This window comes from Triturus cristatus, chromosome 10 (assembly GCF_964204655.1).
Source record: "Triturus cristatus chromosome 10, aTriCri1.1, whole genome shotgun sequence".
In the NCBI taxonomy this organism is placed as follows: domain Eukaryota; kingdom Metazoa; phylum Chordata; class Amphibia; order Caudata; family Salamandridae; genus Triturus; species Triturus cristatus.
The window spans coordinates 39,914,227-39,934,863 of NC_140593.1; the positions used below are offsets into that span (position 1 = coordinate 39,914,227).

General features: G+C 46.8%; 1 protein-coding gene across 6 annotated transcripts in view; it reads left to right on the forward strand.

Moving 5' to 3' along the window:
- Positions 1–20,637, forward strand: part of CLIC2 (CLIC family member 2) — a 91,253-nt gene that overhangs the window by 43,499 nt on the left and 27,117 nt on the right. For all 6 annotated transcript variants that reach the window (XR_014969983.1, XR_014969984.1, XR_014969985.1 and 3 more), the window contains exons 3-4: positions 3,249–3,374; positions 18,606–18,712. Coding sequence is in view for 1 of the 6 variants with exons in the window: in XM_085630335.1 (XP_085486461.1) it covers positions 3,249–3,374; positions 18,606–18,712 (233 nt within the window). In the remaining 5 variants the exon portion in view is untranslated. The remainder of the gene's footprint in view (positions 1–3,248; positions 3,375–18,605; positions 18,713–20,637) is intronic.

The window sequence follows — 20,637 nt, forward strand, 5'->3', positions numbered from 1 at the left end:
ACGGCATCACCCTGAAGCGGTAGTGCCCATCCGGGGTGGAGAAGGCGGAGCGCTCCTTGGCTCCCTCAGTGAGCGCAATCTGCCAGTATCCGCAGGTTAGGTCCAAAGTGCTGGGGTATCGAGCGGCCCCGAGGCGGTCGATGAGCTCGTCTGCGCGGGGGATAGGGTGAGCGTCCGCTCGGGTGACCGCATTGAGTCCCCGGTAGTCCACACAGAACCTCAGCTCGGGGGCGACACCAGGGGCAGCCGCTTTCGGGACCAGGACTACTGGGCTGGCCCAGGGGCTGTCGGAGTTTTCAATCACCCCGAGGGCCAACATCTTGGTTACTTCGGTCTGGATGCAGGTCCGGACCCGATCAGGGACCCGGTAGGCTCAATGTCTCACTGGCGGGCTGTCGCCGGTGTCTACGTCGTGGACACACCAGTCGGTGACCCTAGGGGTTAGGGAGAAGAGGTCGGTGAATTGTTTTAGTAGCCGGCAGCAGTCGTCGGACAGTTGAGGGGTGAGGGTGGTTGGCAGTCTCACCCCCTCTAAGGAGCCATCTGTCTCTTTAGCACACAGGGGGTCTGGAAGGGGCTCTGTGTCTTCTTCAGTCCCATCGTCGGTGGCCAGGAGCAAACTCAACTCCGTCCTCACAATGTGGGGTTTGAGGCGGTTCACGTGGAGGACCCGGAGGGGTTTCCGCGGGGACTGCACATCAACTAGATATGTGACTTGGTTCTTCCGCTCGACCACCTTGAAGGGACCAGTCCACTTGTCTTGGAGGGCACAGGGTTTCACCGGGGCCATGACCCAGACTTGTTGGCCCGGCTGAAACTCGACCAGCGCTTCATCTCTTCTTGGCTAGCCTCGAGGTTTGCCTCGGCGAGTTCTCGGAATTTCCGGGTCTGGTTGCGAAGCACCAGGATATAGCGGAACACGTCAGGCGGGGTCCCCCGGAGAGTCGTTTCCCAGCCCCCCTTGACCAGGCTCAGGGGCCCCCGGACAGGGTGTCCGTACAGTAATTCGAACGGGCTGAACCCCAGAGATTTTTGGGGAACCTCCCGGTAGGTGAACAGGAGGCACGGGAGGAGGACATCCCATCTCCGGCGTAGGGGTTCTTCGAGGCCCATGATCATCCCCTTCAGGGTCCTGTTAAATCGCTCGACTAGGCCATTCCCTTGGGGGTGGTATGGGGTGGTGAACTTGTATGATACCCCGCACTGCTGCCATAGGGACTTCATGTTGATTTGCTTGTAACTAGTCCTGTCACCTGCTGGTGTTTCAGGGTTCAGGTGCATGCTTAAAGAAGGAGGTTGGTGGGGTTGCTTATGAGCCCCTCCCAGTGCCTTAGGGGGGCCTCGAGCGTTCGTTGTAAATTCCTCCCTTGTATTCATTCATCAGTGCTTGCTGGTGTGCCCCGGTGTCATCTAAGTGTTCTCTTCCACGTCACATTAATTGGGCTGAATTATTCATCAGCATTGGCACTTCCTTGTTCACATGATTATCTGGCTCAGCCTTGCTGATTAGAGCCACACCCAGGATTGTTCACAGTCACATCTAAGTGTTCTCAGCAGCTCAGTGCTAGCTGTTGGTTTCTTGCATCAACCCCATTTATGGTTTGTCGTCTGTTCTGTTCGCTGCTCAGATCTGCTGGTGAATGTCCGTATCACACTCTTCCCACTGTTGGTGCAAACCTCAAACTGGCAGCTGTAGGACCATAAACCACACCTCTGTAGTAAGACCAGCTCTGGCTGATGTATCCCCATATCACACTCTTCCCACTGTTGGTGCAAACCTGCTGGCAGCTGTGGGACCATAAACCACACCTCTGTAGTCAGACCAGCTCTGGCTGATGTATTCCCATATCACACTCTTCCTACTGGTGCAAACCTGCTGGCAGCTGTAGGACCATAAACCACACCTCTGTAGTCAGACCAGCTCTGGCTGGTGTATCCCCATATCACACTCTTTCTATGATTTGTACAAACCTGGCAGGTATAGGACAATAAACCACACTTCTTTAGTAAGACCAGCTCTGGGTGATGTATCCAGTATCATAGTTTATTCATATTTTATTATTTGTGTTAGTATGTATTTTTAATCACTGTATTTTGCATAATTACCACCTCAAAGAGCTGGGCAAGTTAAAACAAGATACAAGCCCCTGTGAACGAATGAGGATGTTCTGCCTGAATGGGGCAGACGATGAGAGCCAACAGACCAGAGGCATGGTGTATTCTTCAGTGATGAGTCCATGGTGTGCCATCTGTTCTTGTCTTGGTGGGTGGGATGGAAAGCCTTAAAAAGGAGCCAAACTAAATGGTCTTGGGTGTCCGGCTAGGCGCCGGTCAAGTTTCGATCAAGGTGTAGTTAAAATGAACAGTGATGGCCTCCTCGTCTAGGCTGGCTGAGCGTGGTTGTTGTATCCTCACATCTCATTTGCTATGGTCTGCTCAGTTGTACTGGGTATTATCCAAGCTGTTGGTGTAGTCGATAATTAGCTGTGGTGGTCATGTATCGCCCAGTTTTCATTGTCTGCTCAGGTCTGTTGCTATCGCCCCATATTATCCCTGCTGCACGGTCCTGTGCACAGCTATGGTGGAGCACATATTGTGGGGCCGGTTACTATGCAGCCGTAATAGGCTCCCACACTCGTTCTGAGCCTTTTTTTCTGTATCGTAAAGGGCCGGTTGGATTCATATACGACAGCCTCATTTTGAAGGAGCCGGTCGTAAAGGAATCAGACTGGTCATTCCGGCTGGCTTCCAATGGGCTCTCTGAGCCCGTCGACCAGTTGGAATGTGGCCTGTAATCTCAAGGGCGGCTCTTCCCGCCCTTGAGATTACAATGTCAGGTTTCAGCAGTATTTCCGTGCCAGTCTTTCTGACACAGAAAGGCTGTCGGAGCTTGACTTTGGGGACCCCCATCAGGGTCCCCTTGGGTGCACGGCCTCCAGTTTGAGCCCCCCTGTTGATCCCTGCACCCCGTTGCAGGCACTTTGAGTTGCCTGCCACGGGGTTAAGAGATGAACTGCACCTCCCATTTTACTATCGGAGCATGCAAACCGGACAGAATACAGGCTCCCATGGTAAAATGTAGGAATGCGACCGAAGAGTGTTCGGTCGCATCCTAATACGGCGGTCGGGACCGCCGACCGGGTGTCAGTTGGTCCCATGACGGTGTAGGGCAGAAGTGATTCCATCCGACATCATAATGAGCCCCTAAATTGTTTCAGGACTAACATATCCGTTCTATTTCCTTGCAGAAAGCCAGAGGAACTGAAGGACTTGGCTCCCGGCACCAACCCTCCCTTCCTGCTCTTCAACCGAGAGCTAAAGACAGACTTCATCAAGATTGAAGAGTTCCTGGAACAGACTCTGGCCCCACCCAGGTACCGTCAATAAAGCCTTAGGTCATGTGTCAGTCGGACATTGGGGATCTTCTGTGAAGTCTTATCTGGAGGGTCAACGGAGCCTTTGGTGCTCTAGATAAAGTCTTATTCCAACAGTGTGCTTGATGTCAGCTATCCTCCACAGTCTTCCTCCAGATCTAACGTGCCGTCAAGGACCGTCAGTGAAGGTTGTCTTCTAAGGTCACCATTACCTCAGGTGGTTTCCATCGAGTGTCAGCCCAATTCACAATGGCAAACTCAGACCAAAAGTATAAGTTTGCGTCTTTTGGTATTCTCAAAGGTAACTTACGAGTAGTGTCTTTACATCCGCGCTCGGGGTAGAGTGTCCACACCCAAAGTGGAATCTCCGCACTCATGGCAGACATCTGCCCCAAGCCCGGAGATTCCATCCCAAGTACACACATAAAGATTGTACTCGTAACATACCTTTGTGGATACCGAAATGTAGTAAAGTTCGACTTTTGCTATAAACTTTGACCAAACGTCTAACTTTACCTTTGTGAATCAGGCAAGGGTCAATGTAACATCAAAGTCTTGGGTCAAGGGTCGAGATGTCACCCAGGAGGTTTCATGGAGTCATACTCTGCTTGTCAATGTGACATCATTGTTCTTCCATTGATTCAAACAGGAGGCCTACACTGGACTTTAAATCATTTACTGATATTACAGATTATTTGATGGACTTCTGACTGCTTCTACTTCCCAAGGGAGGTGCTGTTTCTCTCTGTATAAATTATCTGGGTTCCCTTTTGGACTAATAGGGTTGCCCTCATTCGCGTAAGAGTCCAATTGCTGAGAGGAAATATTCTTTGATATACTCTTCTGAAACTGAGGTACCTCCACTCTCCTAAAGGAAGGGGCGGAGAGGCAGCTGGGCTCTGAGGGCCAGGAATACGGTGCTAAAGGGGTTTCTGATTCGAGTAGACCTGAGTCACGCATCTCGGCAATTCTTCATGTGACGGGGGCCTAGCCAGTCTTAGCATAATCTTTTCTAGCAACGCCTTATCAAGTGTCCAGATCATAGGTCCAGTCTTAAGCTAAATGCATAAATAGCTGATTAAATATTGTCGATAGGTTTTCACAGTAAGGGTACCCTCTGACAGTATGAAGTAGCCAACCGCAGAGCACCCCCCCAATGTGGAAAAGTACATTTAGGTGAAATTTGAAGGTGGTCTAAAACTTCAACATTGGGCAATGGTTTACTCTGTGTATCCTCTTCCTGCCTTTCCTAGTGCCTTCAGCCACTGGCCCCCAGAGGAGCTATGCTGCCTGCAGCACCCCTCACACTTCTCCTTCACAGGACCCAGGAGTCAAAGGATGCTTTGAGTGGTGCAGGCGGTTCCTAGCGAGATCCCTCTACTCTTGGGTATGCGGCCCTTTTAAAACAACTACTACCATGCAGCAAGACGGAGAGACCCCATGGGCCAGACTCTGCTTGTGAGTCTCCACAGCCAGATGCCATTGACAGGGGCGTGGAGAACTTTCTTCTGCTGTCCAGCCCAACATATGCCTCAGCACATCGCAGAGCCCAGGGTCATGGTAAGGTAAAACCAGAGAGCGCGTGCACAAGCTCCACGAATGACCATGCCACCAGAGAGCGCGTGCACAAGCTCTACGAATGACCATGCCAGGTCCTGCTGGGCGAGGATGAGAGTAAACCTTGAGCCTGGCACAGCTGGTGGCCGCATTCAGGATCCCGGGGGTCTGAAACATTGCAGAAAATCAAGAATTGACAAGCCTCGGAAGGTCCTGATGCTCAAATGGATCCTCACAATGGAGCAGTGTAAATGCTCTTGTAACAGAGGAGACATCTCAAGATTGTCGGTGCTGATCCAGTCCTCTGCATCTCAGCGGGTTTCACAGGACAGCAGCGTGCTGCTCTCACGGCCCCTATTACAGGAATTTTAAGCATTTCGAGCATCCTGTGATCCCGGGAGTAGGCGTAACTCCTGTACATGGCTGTCATCAGGACCGAGTCCTCCATTTTGTGCACAAAAAACTTTCTCCTTCAGGATCCAGCCTCAGGCTGCAGCCAGTGTAGACCATGTTGGATTGCATATTCTGCTCTGTTGACCTCTTCACGCCTGGTCATTTGGCTACTGCACCATCAGCTGCAGCCCATCACCATGATTCCAAAAGCATTCGACAAGCCCGCTCGGAGTTGCAGAGACATTATTTGACATTGTGGTCGGTTCCTAGTCCTAAATTCAAGCTTCCCAGAGGCAACGGAGGCAACAGAGGAACCCTCTAACAGGGGTGTCTTTATTTACTGAAGATCTTGTCCGCGTCCAGATTCCCCTTCATTCAAGCCCATCAAGCGCTGTACCTCGAGGGTGTTCTATATGCCATAGCTCACCTCCAGAATAACTGGTATCTGTCCATGAAGCTGCAACTGGAGCCTGCTTGAGACCACAATTCGACTCTCCTCAATTGTGCCCAGAACATGCAGTGAATGTTATTTTACAAATTGCGTTGAGTTCTAAGGTGACGTTGACCTGTGGAAATGCTGATCCTCTGCTGGGACTTGATGAACCATGTTTGAGAGAACATGGACGTCTCTCGTATTCTTCTCAAGTTATGGACATTGCTCCAAAAGCTAAAAGGATGGCACCTTACTGTAAATTCACAAATATCTTCCTCATCCATGATAGAAAAAAGTCTGGCATGTTGAGTGAAACATTTACTTCCCACAGCAGGAACTCTGCCAGTTCATTACGCAGAGTTCTAATGTAGCGTTACCACAGAGCTCTATTTAAACATCTAGAGCGCCAATATTCAGTTTTCAGAACACAAACCCGAGGCACTCCTGGAGGCCATGATGCTGGAATCTGAACTGTAGATTTACAAGAATTTCCTGCGGAGGAGATTGCTGCAAAGGAACACAATGGGATTGTTCTTTTGGTCATAGAAGTTATGGTTAGTGCTGTAGATCGCTGAAATGAGGACACGTGTTCTATAAACTATCAAGTACTGATCTGCGTCAGAAAGTCTAGCATGCAGAGTGGAACATGCACTCCCTTCACCAGCAGCAGTCTGTCAGCTGCCTCCCCAGTTTCAACTGTAGCGTTATCAATGGTTGTATGATACAACATCGAGGCACGCGTCCCTCAGGGATCGGCCCACAGTCCGACTCTGTTTAATATATACATGGCTCCTCTAGCTAAGGAGAGGGATCTTGTGGCTTCGATCTTGCGTCATGTGCCGATGACACTCAGGCGACGCTCTCTTGCCACCAGGCTGAGGATGCGGTTATAGGGAGATTCCGAGGTGGTTTGACTGCTGCAGTAGGTTGGATGGACAAGAACTGCCGAACAATTAACTCAGACAAGTCTGAAATACTTTTCTTCAGCAACTCTTCTCTATAGGTGCTGGAGATTTGGTGGCCGTACGACTTAGGGGAACACCCAGCCCCATCCAGCATTGTGAGAAACCTGGGGAGAAAATGTGATCAGGAATTATCCAGAACCATCACAGCCTCCTGTTGTGCGCTCTGATAATCATTTAAGAAGACTTTAACATTTTGCCAGCCTGGACTTGTAAAACAATTGTAGATGCTCTGATGAATCTGGATTAGATTATGCCACCTCGCTCTCTATCTAGGGCTCCGGGCTGGGCTTATTAACTGCTTCAAATGGCCCAGAACACAGCCACGAGATTGATTCTTAATCGGTCTAGATGGTGGTCCATATCTCCTTATTTGAAGCAACGTCACTGGCTACCAGTGAAAAAGAATCAAGTGCAAGGTTCTCCCTATCACTTTTAGAGATGTTTATAAAGAGGGTTCCCCCTACCTCAGTAGCAGATTCAAACAACATGTGCCTTCGAGAGCATTGTCTTCAGCTGACCAGAGCCGTCTACTTATCCCCACGATTCCCAAAGCTAGAAGGGACGGACTCTCCTTCGCTTTTCTGCCAGCAAAGCCGTGGAATGAGCTCCCGGTTGGTTGGAGAAAATCCAACTCAGAAGGCCATGTAAAAAGGGCTGAACACCTTTGTTTACAGGTAGTGGCTGCTTGGGTGAAGTCGCTTGCTGGCATCACTGGGAGGCATCATTGAAAGCAGCTGTTTGTGCTCTACAAATGGCAATTCTGTATTAATTCATCAAGTGCGATAACATTGGAATACAAAAATATCGTGAAAAAAATCTGAAACACAAATGTTGCATGTGAGCTACAAAAATATTGTGGAACAGAATATCGTCAAAAAACAATACAGTGGTATGCTATATAAAACATTATATCAATTTATTTTGGAAATACTGTTTAAAATAATAATATAATTAAAAATAAACAAAAATAATAGTGGATAGTAAAAGTTAAAAAATACAGATATATACTTAAAAAAAAAATGTATTCATGATACTAATAAGAAAAATTAGTAAGCACGTGTGAAAAAAACATATAGCAACTTACATGAAAAAATGAAATAAAATATTTCTTAAAAAATATTTGGAAAACAATAAAAAAGAAATTGCTATTCCCACTCCTAACTGTTTTAAATCAGTGGTTCTTAACCTTTGGTCCGAAGACTCCTGAGGGTCTGCAAAGCATACTCGGGGTCTGCCACTGCTTAGAAAATTAACTAATATTTTCAGATTAATAAAGAAATAAAGAAGCAAAATATGAAAATTAACATTTTAAAATGCTCTGTAAATGTGAAAGAATTTGAAATTGGAGGCTTAAAGTTAAGTTAGTATCCTCAGATTGATTAGTGGGAGCAGCGCAGGGGCATCAAACAGAATATAGTGTGGACGATGAGTGGCCTCAATTGAATTTAGAAGAGCTCCAACCTTCTAATTAAATTACATTTTTTATTTGTTTTAAATTTGTTTGTGAATATTCCATCATTTGTGTATTTGTTTGATGAATGCTTGTTTCAGTATTTTTATTGTATTGCTTTGCAGTAGTGACTCATTGGGGGTCCTCGGATTCCAATAAGGATTTATTGGGCTCCCAGGGTTCCAGTAACAATTAAGTGGGGGCCCAACGGAGCCAAAAGGTTGAAAACCATTGTATTAAATAAAACATTTAAATATAGACCAAACGTTTATTGAAACATGTTTAAAATAATAAACATATTCATTATATTAAAAATAAAATAAATGTAAACAATACAAATGTTATTTTACAAATAAATATTAAATAAAAAAGTATTATAAATATTTGAAATTGAAACACTTCCCTATATACCACCCAAAAAATAAGCACTAAAGAAACATATGAAAATTAATCATTATTAATATGAATCTAAATAATAAATAAAACTATTACAATTAAAACAAATAGCCTATATATAGATAATTCACAAAATGTAATTATTAACTTTATTTATCAACCAATTCATTATTAAAAAATCAACAAACAACAATTAATCAATTAGTTATTATACATAATTACCAATGAAATATTAAATTACATGAATTGTTACTACATATTAAATCAGTCATTTGTTTTAAAAACAAACTTCCTACCCAATTCCGCCACAAACCTAAAACAAAATACATTTTATATAAAACCTTACAAGCTATACTAAAAAATGTAACACAAATATTAAATTAGCACTAATAATATATGATAGTAAAATAACTGATATTTATCAATTTAAATAAAGCATATATTTTATACAACTATATTAAATAGTAAGTATTATAGATAAACTATAATCACTTAAAATATATATTCTTGGGCTCATTATTAAATCCCACAATATTTTCAACATCATAATATTCTAGCTGAGAAATCTGTGACCCATAACATTTTTGATTCAATATGTTGGTCAAGTGCTGTGACCACAGAGCTCCAATGAATTACTACGAGGCTAATATTGTGTAGTCACGAAAAAGTGAGGCATTTCTGAGCGCAATTTTGTTGGCATAGGATCTGTGGAATTTAAAGCCTTTCCTGTGGAGCCAGCTGAAGTAAATGAGTGTAGAGGTGTTAATGCTGGTATGAAATCACCAGTTCAAAATAAATGTAAGGAGTATATGATTTTTCATAATTTGATGCATAATATATCACTATAGGGGCTAAAAATAGTTAAAGAGAAAGTTCTCTACCTAAGACCATCATCTGCTTTCCAAATATATCTGCTCCATCTCTCTATCTTCTCTCTCAGTTAATACCTCCCTACTTTTAAAATGATAACGTTTTGGTAGACATTTTTAAAAATATTCCATTGACAGATCCCATATTTAAAATTAGTTGATTTGTGCTCCAGTGGATGGTGAGAATCCACCTATTGTCACTGATGGTATCTGCATAAACGGGCACGAGCTTCACAATAATTTAGACATATTTTTACTATCTACAAATATATTTCTCTGTGTAACTTATAAATGACTACATTCAAGTTTAATTAATTAAAATATCTTAAAATAAGTAACACTGTAAACCAGACAAAAACAATTGATGTTACTGTCTTAAAACAGTGAGAAGTGTCATAGATTGAACATTTTTTTCAGACTCAGAACAATATAAATACGTAATATAAATAAACAGAAAGGGGTGTTTTCATGGACTCATTTATTGCAGGAACTTGTAGTAACAGAGGTAAGAAACGTTTTCATGTGCATACTCAGCCTTCTGCACAGGAAAGTGAATGATTCCAAAGCTTTTTTTTCCAGCAACATGTCTCCCGGTGCAGGCACATTTCATAAAGAAGGTGAGCGTTCTAGTTCTTTATTAGAACTCTGTGGTCTTCTCAGGCAGCTGTTATGGGAAGAGCGTGTAGTGCTATGTGGGTAGAAACTCAATTGAGGCTTACCTGAGGTACTGTCTATGAATTTCCCTGGTAGATATTTTGACGGTGGGCGGAAGCCAGTCAAAATATATCATTTTTAGTAGTGCACTGTAGTCTAATTTACTTAATTTGCACTGGGAAAGAAAATATGTGCAAAAGATGAATACCAAGGCAGAACCAAAGATCATCGCATCTCCTGAACCGGTGATATGAGCCCATATTTGCTAAATATAAATATAACCTTTGAGTGAAATGCCCATTGCGTGTGACATAATAATGTACCGCTGTGGATAAACTGATGCTCGTCGATGGCTTCACACCACAGCTCTGCTTCTAGCCTTTCACTGTCCCTCCAGCTCCCAGGCGGTGGCCCGTGGGGTTCACAGTGTTGCTCTGCTGCCTCTCTGGCTGTTTATTCAGTTCAAAAACAGGGGGTGCCCTTTTGTCACTGCCCCTTTAGGGCTAACACACCGACCATAGGAAAATGGGAGTGCGGGAACAGATGTACACTGTACGTTTATATATGCCAAACAATACTTATTTGTTTATCAAGCACAACTGTAAATTGTGTAAAACTAAATTAAATTAACTAACAAATGCCATATATCTTTGTACACAACCCTTGGTGCATTAATTTTTCTTATAATCCATTTGAGGGTGTTTCAATAGAAGAAAATTGTAAAATTATATATACAGAAACAAACATAATAAATGTTTACAAATTCTCATGTAATCACAGAGAACATAGACACATTCTGTGGTCCTTCCTTGGCCATCCCGACCACTCCCTTTGAAAAAATAAATTGTGTTTATGAATGTCCTTCAAATGTTCATAATCCACTCAGAGGTAACAAGGGTAATAAACAAATAGCTTCTTTGTGTGCCAAGTTATGCAGTTCCCCACTATGGAAAATTATGAAAATTCATCTTTAGTTGACCCCTCCAAAAGAATAGTTGGTGATGCGTTTCGGCCTTTATAGACTTGCAGGCCTCTTCAGGACTGGCGGTGGACAGGTGACCAATCACTTGGCAGAGCCCTACAGACTTCTTGCCAAATTTATAAATCTTCTTGTACTATTTTTTTTAAAAAGAACAAAGGAGATACATTCACAGTCCTTTCCTGTGTTGTGCTAGCCCAGTAGCCAGAGTGGATACATGTGAAGGTATCAGGCCGATATGAAGTGTAAGCAACTGGTGAGGCTTGGGCTACGGAGAACAATCCGTGTTCTCTTGTAGCTGATGGGGAACCAGCAAACCTCCTATCCGATATTGCAGACGCGCTGTCTGGCAGACTAGGTCGTATTGCACTGACAGAGGAGGTGATCATCAAGGCAACCTGCGGTTCTGCCCAAGGTGCAGGAATTGACCCAAAAAGATCTCTAAGGTTAAGCATAGCGGAGAGTTAAGACGTGTGATGCACAGTGGGCACCCTCCCTTACCTTAGTTCAAAATGCGTTCAGTGTTCCGCAGCCCACGTCCCCAGGCATTGGTGAGGATGGTGGGTCACTGAAGAAGGACTCAGGTGACCAATAGGGGGTTGCACTGGTTAAGGAGTTCAGGTCTGGGCAGCATGCTGGTGGTTCGCAAGGGTTTTAGGGCCCTCGATGGAGATAGCAGCACCCTGCTGCTTGTTGGGCGCATGGTGTTGATAGCAATTGTTTGAAATACAATAATGTGGGTGCCCCACACATTAGACATGTTGTTCTAGGAGCCCATATTTCAGATCAGCCAGAGATACACACTGCATGACTCACCAGAGGACCTGGGAAAAGTGGCCTGGGGGTAGTCTGTCTTCTTTATCACAACACAATTCTCCAGAGGTAAGCTGAGGCTAGGATTCACGGCAGAGTCAAGGCTGGGGTATCTTCAGCACACCTTGGTTCATGGAACCATCACTCTCTCCTATCCTCAGGTAGGTGGCTGTTCTCAGGTGTAGTGGCGTCATAGGTGAGAAGAGTCTCTGCTCAATCTCCCCTCTGGGGGTTTGTTCCTGGTCAGCTGGGCTGCGGGTCTTTGTGGCTCCAGGGCTGACCCTCTCTCCAGCTGCCGCATACCACAGACGAGCCCGGACTCTTTGCCTGCCGTCTCAGTGAGTTTTCGTCGCTCTAGACGAGCAGAGAAAACATTGCCTGTCGCCCGAGTGACCAAATTAGAAGCACCGTGAATAGAGACGGCATTCCATATTGAAAGAGATATCATTGACAAGCACCGACTGATACCTGACTTGTGGTTCATCGGATATACCTCTGAGGCCCCCACAACGTAATCATCCGTTTGAAGTCCTTCCTGATCTTACCGGATCGGCATCCCTACAAAGGGCCCTTTTTGAGTTTCCATCGCAACAAGGCCGTCACTGTTTGCCTTTTGTCCTGATGAAGACCCGTACTGACCTTACATTAGCGCAGCACAAGGGTTGAAACGTCGACTATTATGTGGACCAGTACATAGAACCTGCGCCAAAAGGAACTCTTCCATCACGCAGCTTTACTATAACTATTTAATCCGCTGGCCATTTTCAAATTTTCTAGATTTTAAACTATTGTACATATCACGCACATTGTCACTGAGCTCTTACTTTTCACTGTGTCACTTTTATTATTACACTATTGCTTGACGGCCTTCCATAAAATATTGATGCATTGATATATGAATGACGTAATTTATATATAAAGAATTTGATTTGCATATGAACTGTTTTGTGTTTTGCTTACAGTAGAATATCGCATATTATCTGAATAACACTTGACTATGCCTAATACAGACTGAAGCCTCAGCTGAGCATTGCAGTCTGATCCAGTGCTTGAGCAGGTGGTTGCCGGTGGCAGCCACTGGCTCTCATTTTTGAGTTCCTGATAAGACATTTCCCAAGAGCAAAAGAGGGAAAACCACACAAAGGGGAAAGAAGAAGGAAGAGAAAGATGTAAAACCATCACAAGAGGAGACCGGGAGTGTCTGGTAGAGGATTAAAGAGGCCTGAGATTGTTTGAAGATTCTACAGCCTTGGCATTCGGCATACTGACATTTATTAACACAACTGAGGGCTTCTGAGCAGAGCTTATTGGGCACCTGCACTCATTGTTTTACAAATTAAGCACCGGCTAGGTCGTGGGTAGCTCCACTCAGCAGACCAGCTCCTCTTCTTCCCGCAGGGCCGCTCCTCTGGTCTGTCAGCCTCAGTTATCCACAAGGAGCCACCACGCCCACTTCCCTTGACTGGGCATTAAAGCTTCTTTAGAAACTGAAACAAGTGCAGAGTTCTGTCCCTGACAGACTGTTATTGACCCACTCTTTGCACCACTGGCAGGAGCCAGAGTCCAGGCCGTCTTTAGTCCACCTTTGACTTTGACTCTCCTCGGACCCTGTCACTGAGAGACCCAGGCAAAGGTCAAAGGTGTCATGGCAGACTTGACAAATCCTTAATATTTGTTCTGGAAGAGCCCTGGCATCACAACACTCCCAACTGTGCCCGAGGACGCCGCAGCCCTTCTCAGTGGGAAACACTGGTCTTAGTGCCACGTGCTATTTATTTCACCTTCTAAGCACTATATTTGTGCCTGGGGGGCCTTTCTGTGTATTTCGCAATCTTAGCCTCCATATTTTCCCGGGTGTGACTGAATTACCTACATGTTCCTTTCACGACACGTAGCTCTCGGTGGACACTGCTTGCGGTTACTTGTGTCATGCAGTGTCCCACGATCACTTCTTGGAGTTAGCGCTGCCTGGCAGGCTTCCAAAGAGCCTAACCAGGTACCCACCAGCGTGCCCTAGTGCAAGTCCTCATGGGCCTGTGAATAGCCACAGATGTCACCAGATACCATCCAGTGACTCAGGTCCTGGAGGAAAGGCTTCTGCTGTGATTGAATGGTGCCCTCTTGTTAGGCCGGACTCAGGTAGCCAGTTCATGTAGATTAATAAGTTGTGGGTTTACAGAAGTAGTTATAGCTTAGGTTACAGGTTACAAGTTATAAGGTAAGTATCCCACTAGATCAGCATCCTTACTGCTCAGTCCACTCTCTCTCACTGGCCTCCTCCAGGCACTCATAAACATTCCCCGGCATCACACCCTGGCTGAGCAGCAGGGAGCAGGGAATCTATGGAGAGGATGCATTACAGCTAGCAGCCGGTTACAACACCCTCACTCTGCCCCAGATCATAGGTAAAAAAACACCCTCCAAGGGGCTCCCAGGGCATCACCATAGTGAGAGGCTGTTCCCTTAGAGCAGGGGTTGGACAAACTGAGCCAGCCCAAGGGGCTCCCAGGCCCTTACCATAGGAAGGGTTGGTGCCCCTCAGCAGAGGTTGGACAGACTGAGCCAGTCCAAGGGGCTCCCAGGCCATTACCATGGGAAGGGACTGTGCCCCGCAGCAGGGGTTGGACAGGCAGAGCCAGTCCAAGGGGCTCCCAGGCCATCACCATAGTGAGGGTCTGTGCCCCGTGGCAGAGGCTGGACAGACTGAGCCAAAGACCCGTATATCGGAGGACCTTTCGCACGTGGCCATCTTTATTGGCACTGCCCTGGCTGGTAAAGATGTGTTTAAAGCGCGAGTACACAAGATCACACAAAGAGTTCCCTCCCTTGGGGAGAATAAATCACCCCCAGAACACCAGGAACTGTGGGGCCCGTTCACAGTGTCTGGTGCAATAGTACTACAAACACACTACAACATGCCATTGACACACCAACGTGTGCAGGTCTGCGCCTCCGACTGCAATATCTATCTCTGTGGGGATATCCCGCCGCGACTGTGGAGTCTGCACAAGAAGGTATACAAGCAAGTAGTAAATATAGAAGGGACAGGGGAGGTGACTAGAAAATGAGGAATATTTACAACTAAAAGGTAGATTTAGGGAGGAGTAAGGGGAGGTTAAGGGAGAGGTAGTGAGGGGTGCGGGAGGCACATGCACCCCCCTCAAAAGAGTGAGTCGACTCCTATTCCCAAGCTGCGCTGTTAGACCTGGCACCTTGGCGTGAGTCTCCCTTCCACTTTTTGTCACTGTGCCTCATGTGTTTTTATGGTGTTGGCCGCTCAGCGCACTGTGCCACTGCCAACCAGTTCCACAGTGCAAGTGCTCCCTATGTAAAATGTATATGTTGGTTGGATTCCATGATTGGCTTATTTGGTTTACTGTCAGACCCCAGTAAAGTGCACCAGGAGTGCCAGGGCATGTAAATACGAATACCGCTGGTGGGCTTGCAGCACTGGTTGTGCCACCCACAGAAGCGGCCTGGTAAAAATGTTTCTAGGGTCTGCCATTGCAGAACCTGCGTGCAGTCTGGTACTGACATGCTGACTGGCAAGTGCACACACTTGCCAGTCCCTAAACCTTCCCTTAACTTCATGTTAGTCACCCCTATGGTAGGCCCAAGGGCAGGGTGCATTGTAAGCATAAGATAGGACAAGCCTGATGTGTGTGGCATGTCCTAATAGTGAATTACAGCCATTTTCGTTTTTTCACTATTGTAAAGCTACCCTGTTCTCATAGGCCAGAATGGGCGGTTAGGATTGTTACATCCTATGATCCTAACCGACCCAGGGAACATGGTAGTAGATCGAGTTTAGTATGCCTGAACTCGGAATAATAAGGTACATCTTTTCGTAAGGTTTATTTTAATATTCTGCGTTTGCAAATGCCACTTTTAGAAAGTTGGCCTTTGCTTGCCTAACCATTTCAGCCCGCCTCTGCGTGATGTGTATCTGCTGTCTGGCTTGCGTGAGTGACAGGGCTGGGGGAACCCAGATAGGGAGGGCTAGGTAGCCTTTTGGGGAATAGGACGATTGGCAGGTAGATGGGTGGGAGGAGTACACCTGGACTCTGAATAGGACTGTGCTCTGCCACCACAATGCCGGCTCTGCCCCCTGTGGAGCGTCTGATCACTCTGCCCTGCACTCTGAAAGAAGAAGCCTGCTTCGCGTCAACAAAGTGCTCCAGAACTGGACTGAACTAGGCAAGGGCCCCCCTGGCCTGGGAGAACAAAAGAAATGCAGTATAAATGTAGGAGCCCTGCTCCTAAGAAATCAGATCCGCTTTGAACCAAGAAGAATCTCTGCCTGAGGAGGAGGCGCCAGGAAAGCTGTAAGGAGGAAGACTGTCCCTATCCTGGGGGACTGGCCTGCAGTGGTGACCTTGCTGCCGAAGGGGAGAAGAGGAACCTTTTGCTAGAGACTTTGCTTTATTTTTACTTTCAAGAAACTTGTGCTTTTCAAAACGATCTCCAAGGGCTTGGAAGCGAGCTTGCCCCCTGAACTGAGCCCCAGGACCATTGGGCTCAACCTGACCTTCACTCGCCCACCGCGGGACTGTGGTGTTCCTTCCCTCGCCGGAGCCGTGACTCTCGTGCCCCCCAGTCCCTTCTTGAGCCGTGACCGGACTGCTTAGCCGCCCCTGCCTTGGGAAGAGCCTCGCTCGATCTGAGCCGCTCTCCCTACGCCGTGCTGGGCTGCCCCCGTCACCTCGCTTGCCGGAGGCTCGCTGCGTACCTTCACCCCTCCCGCCGGAATCTTCAAGCCTCTGACGGCCCGGACGTAGAAAGCGTGCCCGGCTGCCCCGCTTTGCTCACTTGCCAACCCGTAACACCCCGCTCTTGCTGTGAGCCTGAAGGACCAGACCCCTCTCGTGAAGCGTGGAAGCCCCGGACGCCGCCTCGCCCTTCTGACAGGGCCGCTGAGTGTCCCTCACCTGCCTTCACGAAAAGAAGCCAAGGTGCTGTACCTACGAACTCGACCGCGAGCTCGCATCGGATCCAGGGTCCACAACGTTCTGTTTTCCCTGCCGTCTGACGCGTGCCTCCCGGTTGCCGCCTCAGCGCGAAGTGCGCTGAGGCCCACAGTTCACCTTGTTGCCCACATAGGAACTTTCCGTATAAAGAGAACTTTCCGTATTCATAGAGATCGTGGCCCCACCGTTTCACCGTTACTGGGTCATGTACTAAATCTGCTGAAAATATATAAAAGCCTTATTTTTGTATACAACCTGATTGGTGTCCATTCGTGGTGCATGCAAAATATTTACTGTGTGTATAATTGCAAGTGCTTAACCGTGTACGCCCTGAAGTTTAGCCTAGACTGCTCGAGCCACGCACCTAGAGGGTGAGAAGGGGTTATTCTAAGGAGTCATCCTTCGCCCTGACTGGAAGTAAAGGGTCCCTGCTTGTCGCTGGTACTTGCCTGCGCCAACCAGAGTCCCCTCATTTCTAACATGCGCCTCTATCGTTACTTCTGCCAGAAGGACCCAAAACAGTGGTAAGTGTACCCCACCTCAGAGCTGGAGTAAATCACTCACAAGTACTGCAACAACCTGCCATAGACGATAATGGCAGTCCATAGGTTAAATGACATTATTTCGAATATTTACAAATATAAATAATTTAAATTTAGTGTAAAAAAAACTCTAAAAGTGAAACATTTTAAATTTTATTTTACCATATTTAATTTTTTTTAATGCAAAATTATGGTCAATTTATTTTTCTTAAAATATGATTACATTACTTTTAATCAGTTCGTGACATCACTTTTACACATTATTAATGCATAATAAGTAAATTATATATATATATATTTTTTTTTATTCGGTGGATTTCTTTGCATTTTGGCTTTTGTAGTCTTATTTTGTTTCCATGCAATAACATGATTACCAGCCATAAAAGCGTTTCAGCAACAACGAATGCCTATAAGTTCCTCTGGTTCCTGCTCCTGCTTTTGAGGATGCAGGAGGGACTCACCAGTAAGTACATGGAAGTCTTGTAGAGTTCTGACGTTCAGACCTCGAGGGGTCCCAGGAGTCGGTGACAGACATGGCTGCACCACACAGGTGTGTTCACTGATGAAAGGCTGTTACCAGGGTTGCACCCTGCCACACTGCTCAAAGGTACATTTTTTAATGTCATGACATCTGTTCCTCATGACGTCACCTGGGTCAACAGCCATGTGCCTTTGATGTAGACCGGAAGCCAAGTAATGACATTTCCTTTTAGGTCATTGTTGGGCCAAAAGATGTGTGATGTCGTCATCATGCTAGTGAGTGTTTTAATGCTCCAAAAATCGTACCTCTTGTTGGTCACTGAATGTTGGCAAGTATGCACTAAAATGCCTGGTCCATCATGCTAATTAGACTAACACATGTTATCTGCGGTTATGGAAACCCCAATGGCTGGACCTGCGGTCTCCGTGATGATGTGGAGTCAGGTGGCCAGGTTGTGTAGCCATCACTAGTCCATAAAGTGTGCTGGCAGTGGCCCTGGGGTGTGAGGGGGCCACTGCACTCCACAGAGGGCTGTCTTTTCCTATACTGCCTGGGGGGAAGGAAGTTCCCCTCTTAGCACTGGGTCCCATGACACCATTAGTGTTCCACTGGTACTGCTGTATCCCACACTGTCTGTCAGTGAGTGTCACAAGCAGGTGAGCCCTGGTGACTTCTGGTGAGCAGCCCAGAGCATGTGGTTCACACTCACCCATCTATTTCTTTATTGAACAGATATCCGCACCTGAGCCCCAAAAACAAGGAGTCCTTTGACGTGGGAAGCAACATCTTCGCCAAGTTCTCAGCGTACATCAAGAACACCCGGAAAGAAGCAAATATCAGTAAGAATCCGAAATCTGCAACAGATCACATGAACACCATGCTAGACCGACTCCAACCTGAGATCCCATCTGCAGCAGATCACACAGACACCATGCTAGAACAGATCCAACATGAGATACCATCCGCAGCAGATCACACAGACACCATGCTAGACCAGATCCACAATGAGATCCCATCTGCAGCAGATCAAAAAGACACCATGCTAGACCAGATACACCATGAGATCCCATCTGCAGCAATCACACAGGCACCATGCTAGACAAGATCCAACTTCAGATCCCATCTGCAGCAGATCACACAGACACCATGCTAGACCAGATCCACCATGAGATCCCATCTGTAGCAGATCACACAGGCACCATGCTAGACCAGATCCACCTTCAGCAGATCACACAGACACCATGCTGGACCAGATCCACCATGAGATCCCATCTGTAGCAGATCACACAGGCAAAAGGCTGGACCAGATCCACCTTCAGATCCCATCTGCAGCCGATCACATGGACACCATGCTAGACCAGATCTACCATGAGATCCCATCTGGAACAGATCACACTGACACCATGCTAGACAGATCCAACCTGAGATCCCATCTGCAGCAGATCACACAGACACCATGCTAGACCAGATCCACCATGAGATCCCATCTGCAGCAGATCACACAGACACCATGCTAGACCAGATCCACCATGAGATCCCATCTGCAGCAGATCACGCAGGCACCTTGCTAGACCAGATCCAACTTCAGATCTTATCTGCAGCAGATCACACAGACACCACGATAGACCAGATCCACCATGAGATCCCATCTGCAGCAGATCACACAGGCACCATGCTAGACCAGATCCACCATCAGATCCCATCTGCAGCAGATCACACAGACACCATGCTGGACCAGATCCACCATGAGATCCCATCTGCAGCAGATCACACAGGCGCCATGTTGGGCCAGATCCAAAATGAGATCCCATCTGCAGCAGATCACACAGGCATCATGCTGGACCAGATCCACCATGAGATTCCATCTGCAGCAGATCCCACAGACACCATGCTAGACCAGATCCACCTAAAGATCCAATCTACAGCAGATCACACAGACACCATGCTAGACCAGATCCACCATGAGATCCTGTCTGCAGCAGACCAAACAGACACCATGCTAGACCAGATCCACCATGAGATCCCATCTGCAGCAGATCACACAGGCACCATGCTAGACCAGATCCACCATGAGATTCTTACTGCAGCAGATAACACATGCACCATGCTAGACCAGATCCACCTTCAGATCCCATCTGCAGCAGATCACACAGGCACCATGCTAGACCATATCCACCATGAGATTCCATCCGCAGCAGATCACACAGGCACCATGCTAGACAAGATCCAACTTCAGATCCCATCTGCAGCAGATCACACAGACACCATGCTAGACCAGATCCACCACGAGATCCCATCTGTAGCAGATCACACAGGCACCATGCTAGACCAGATCCACCTTCAGCAGATCACACAGACACCATGCTGGACCAGATCCACCATGAGATCCCATCTGTAGCAGATCACACAGGCAAAAGGCTGGACCAGATCCACCTTCAGATCCCATCTGCAGCCGATCACATGGACACCATGCTAGACCAGATCTACCATGAGATCCCATCTGGAACAGATCACACTGACACCATGCTAGACAGATCCAACCTGAGATCCCATCTGCAGAAGATCACATGGACACCATGCTAGACCAGATTCACCATCAGATCCCATCTGTAGCAGATCACACTGACACCATGCTAGACCAGATCCACCATGAGATCCCAACTGCAGCAGATCACACAGACACCATGCTAGACCAGATACACCATGAGATTTCATATGCAGCATATCACACAGACACCATGCTAGACCAGATCCACCTTCAGAT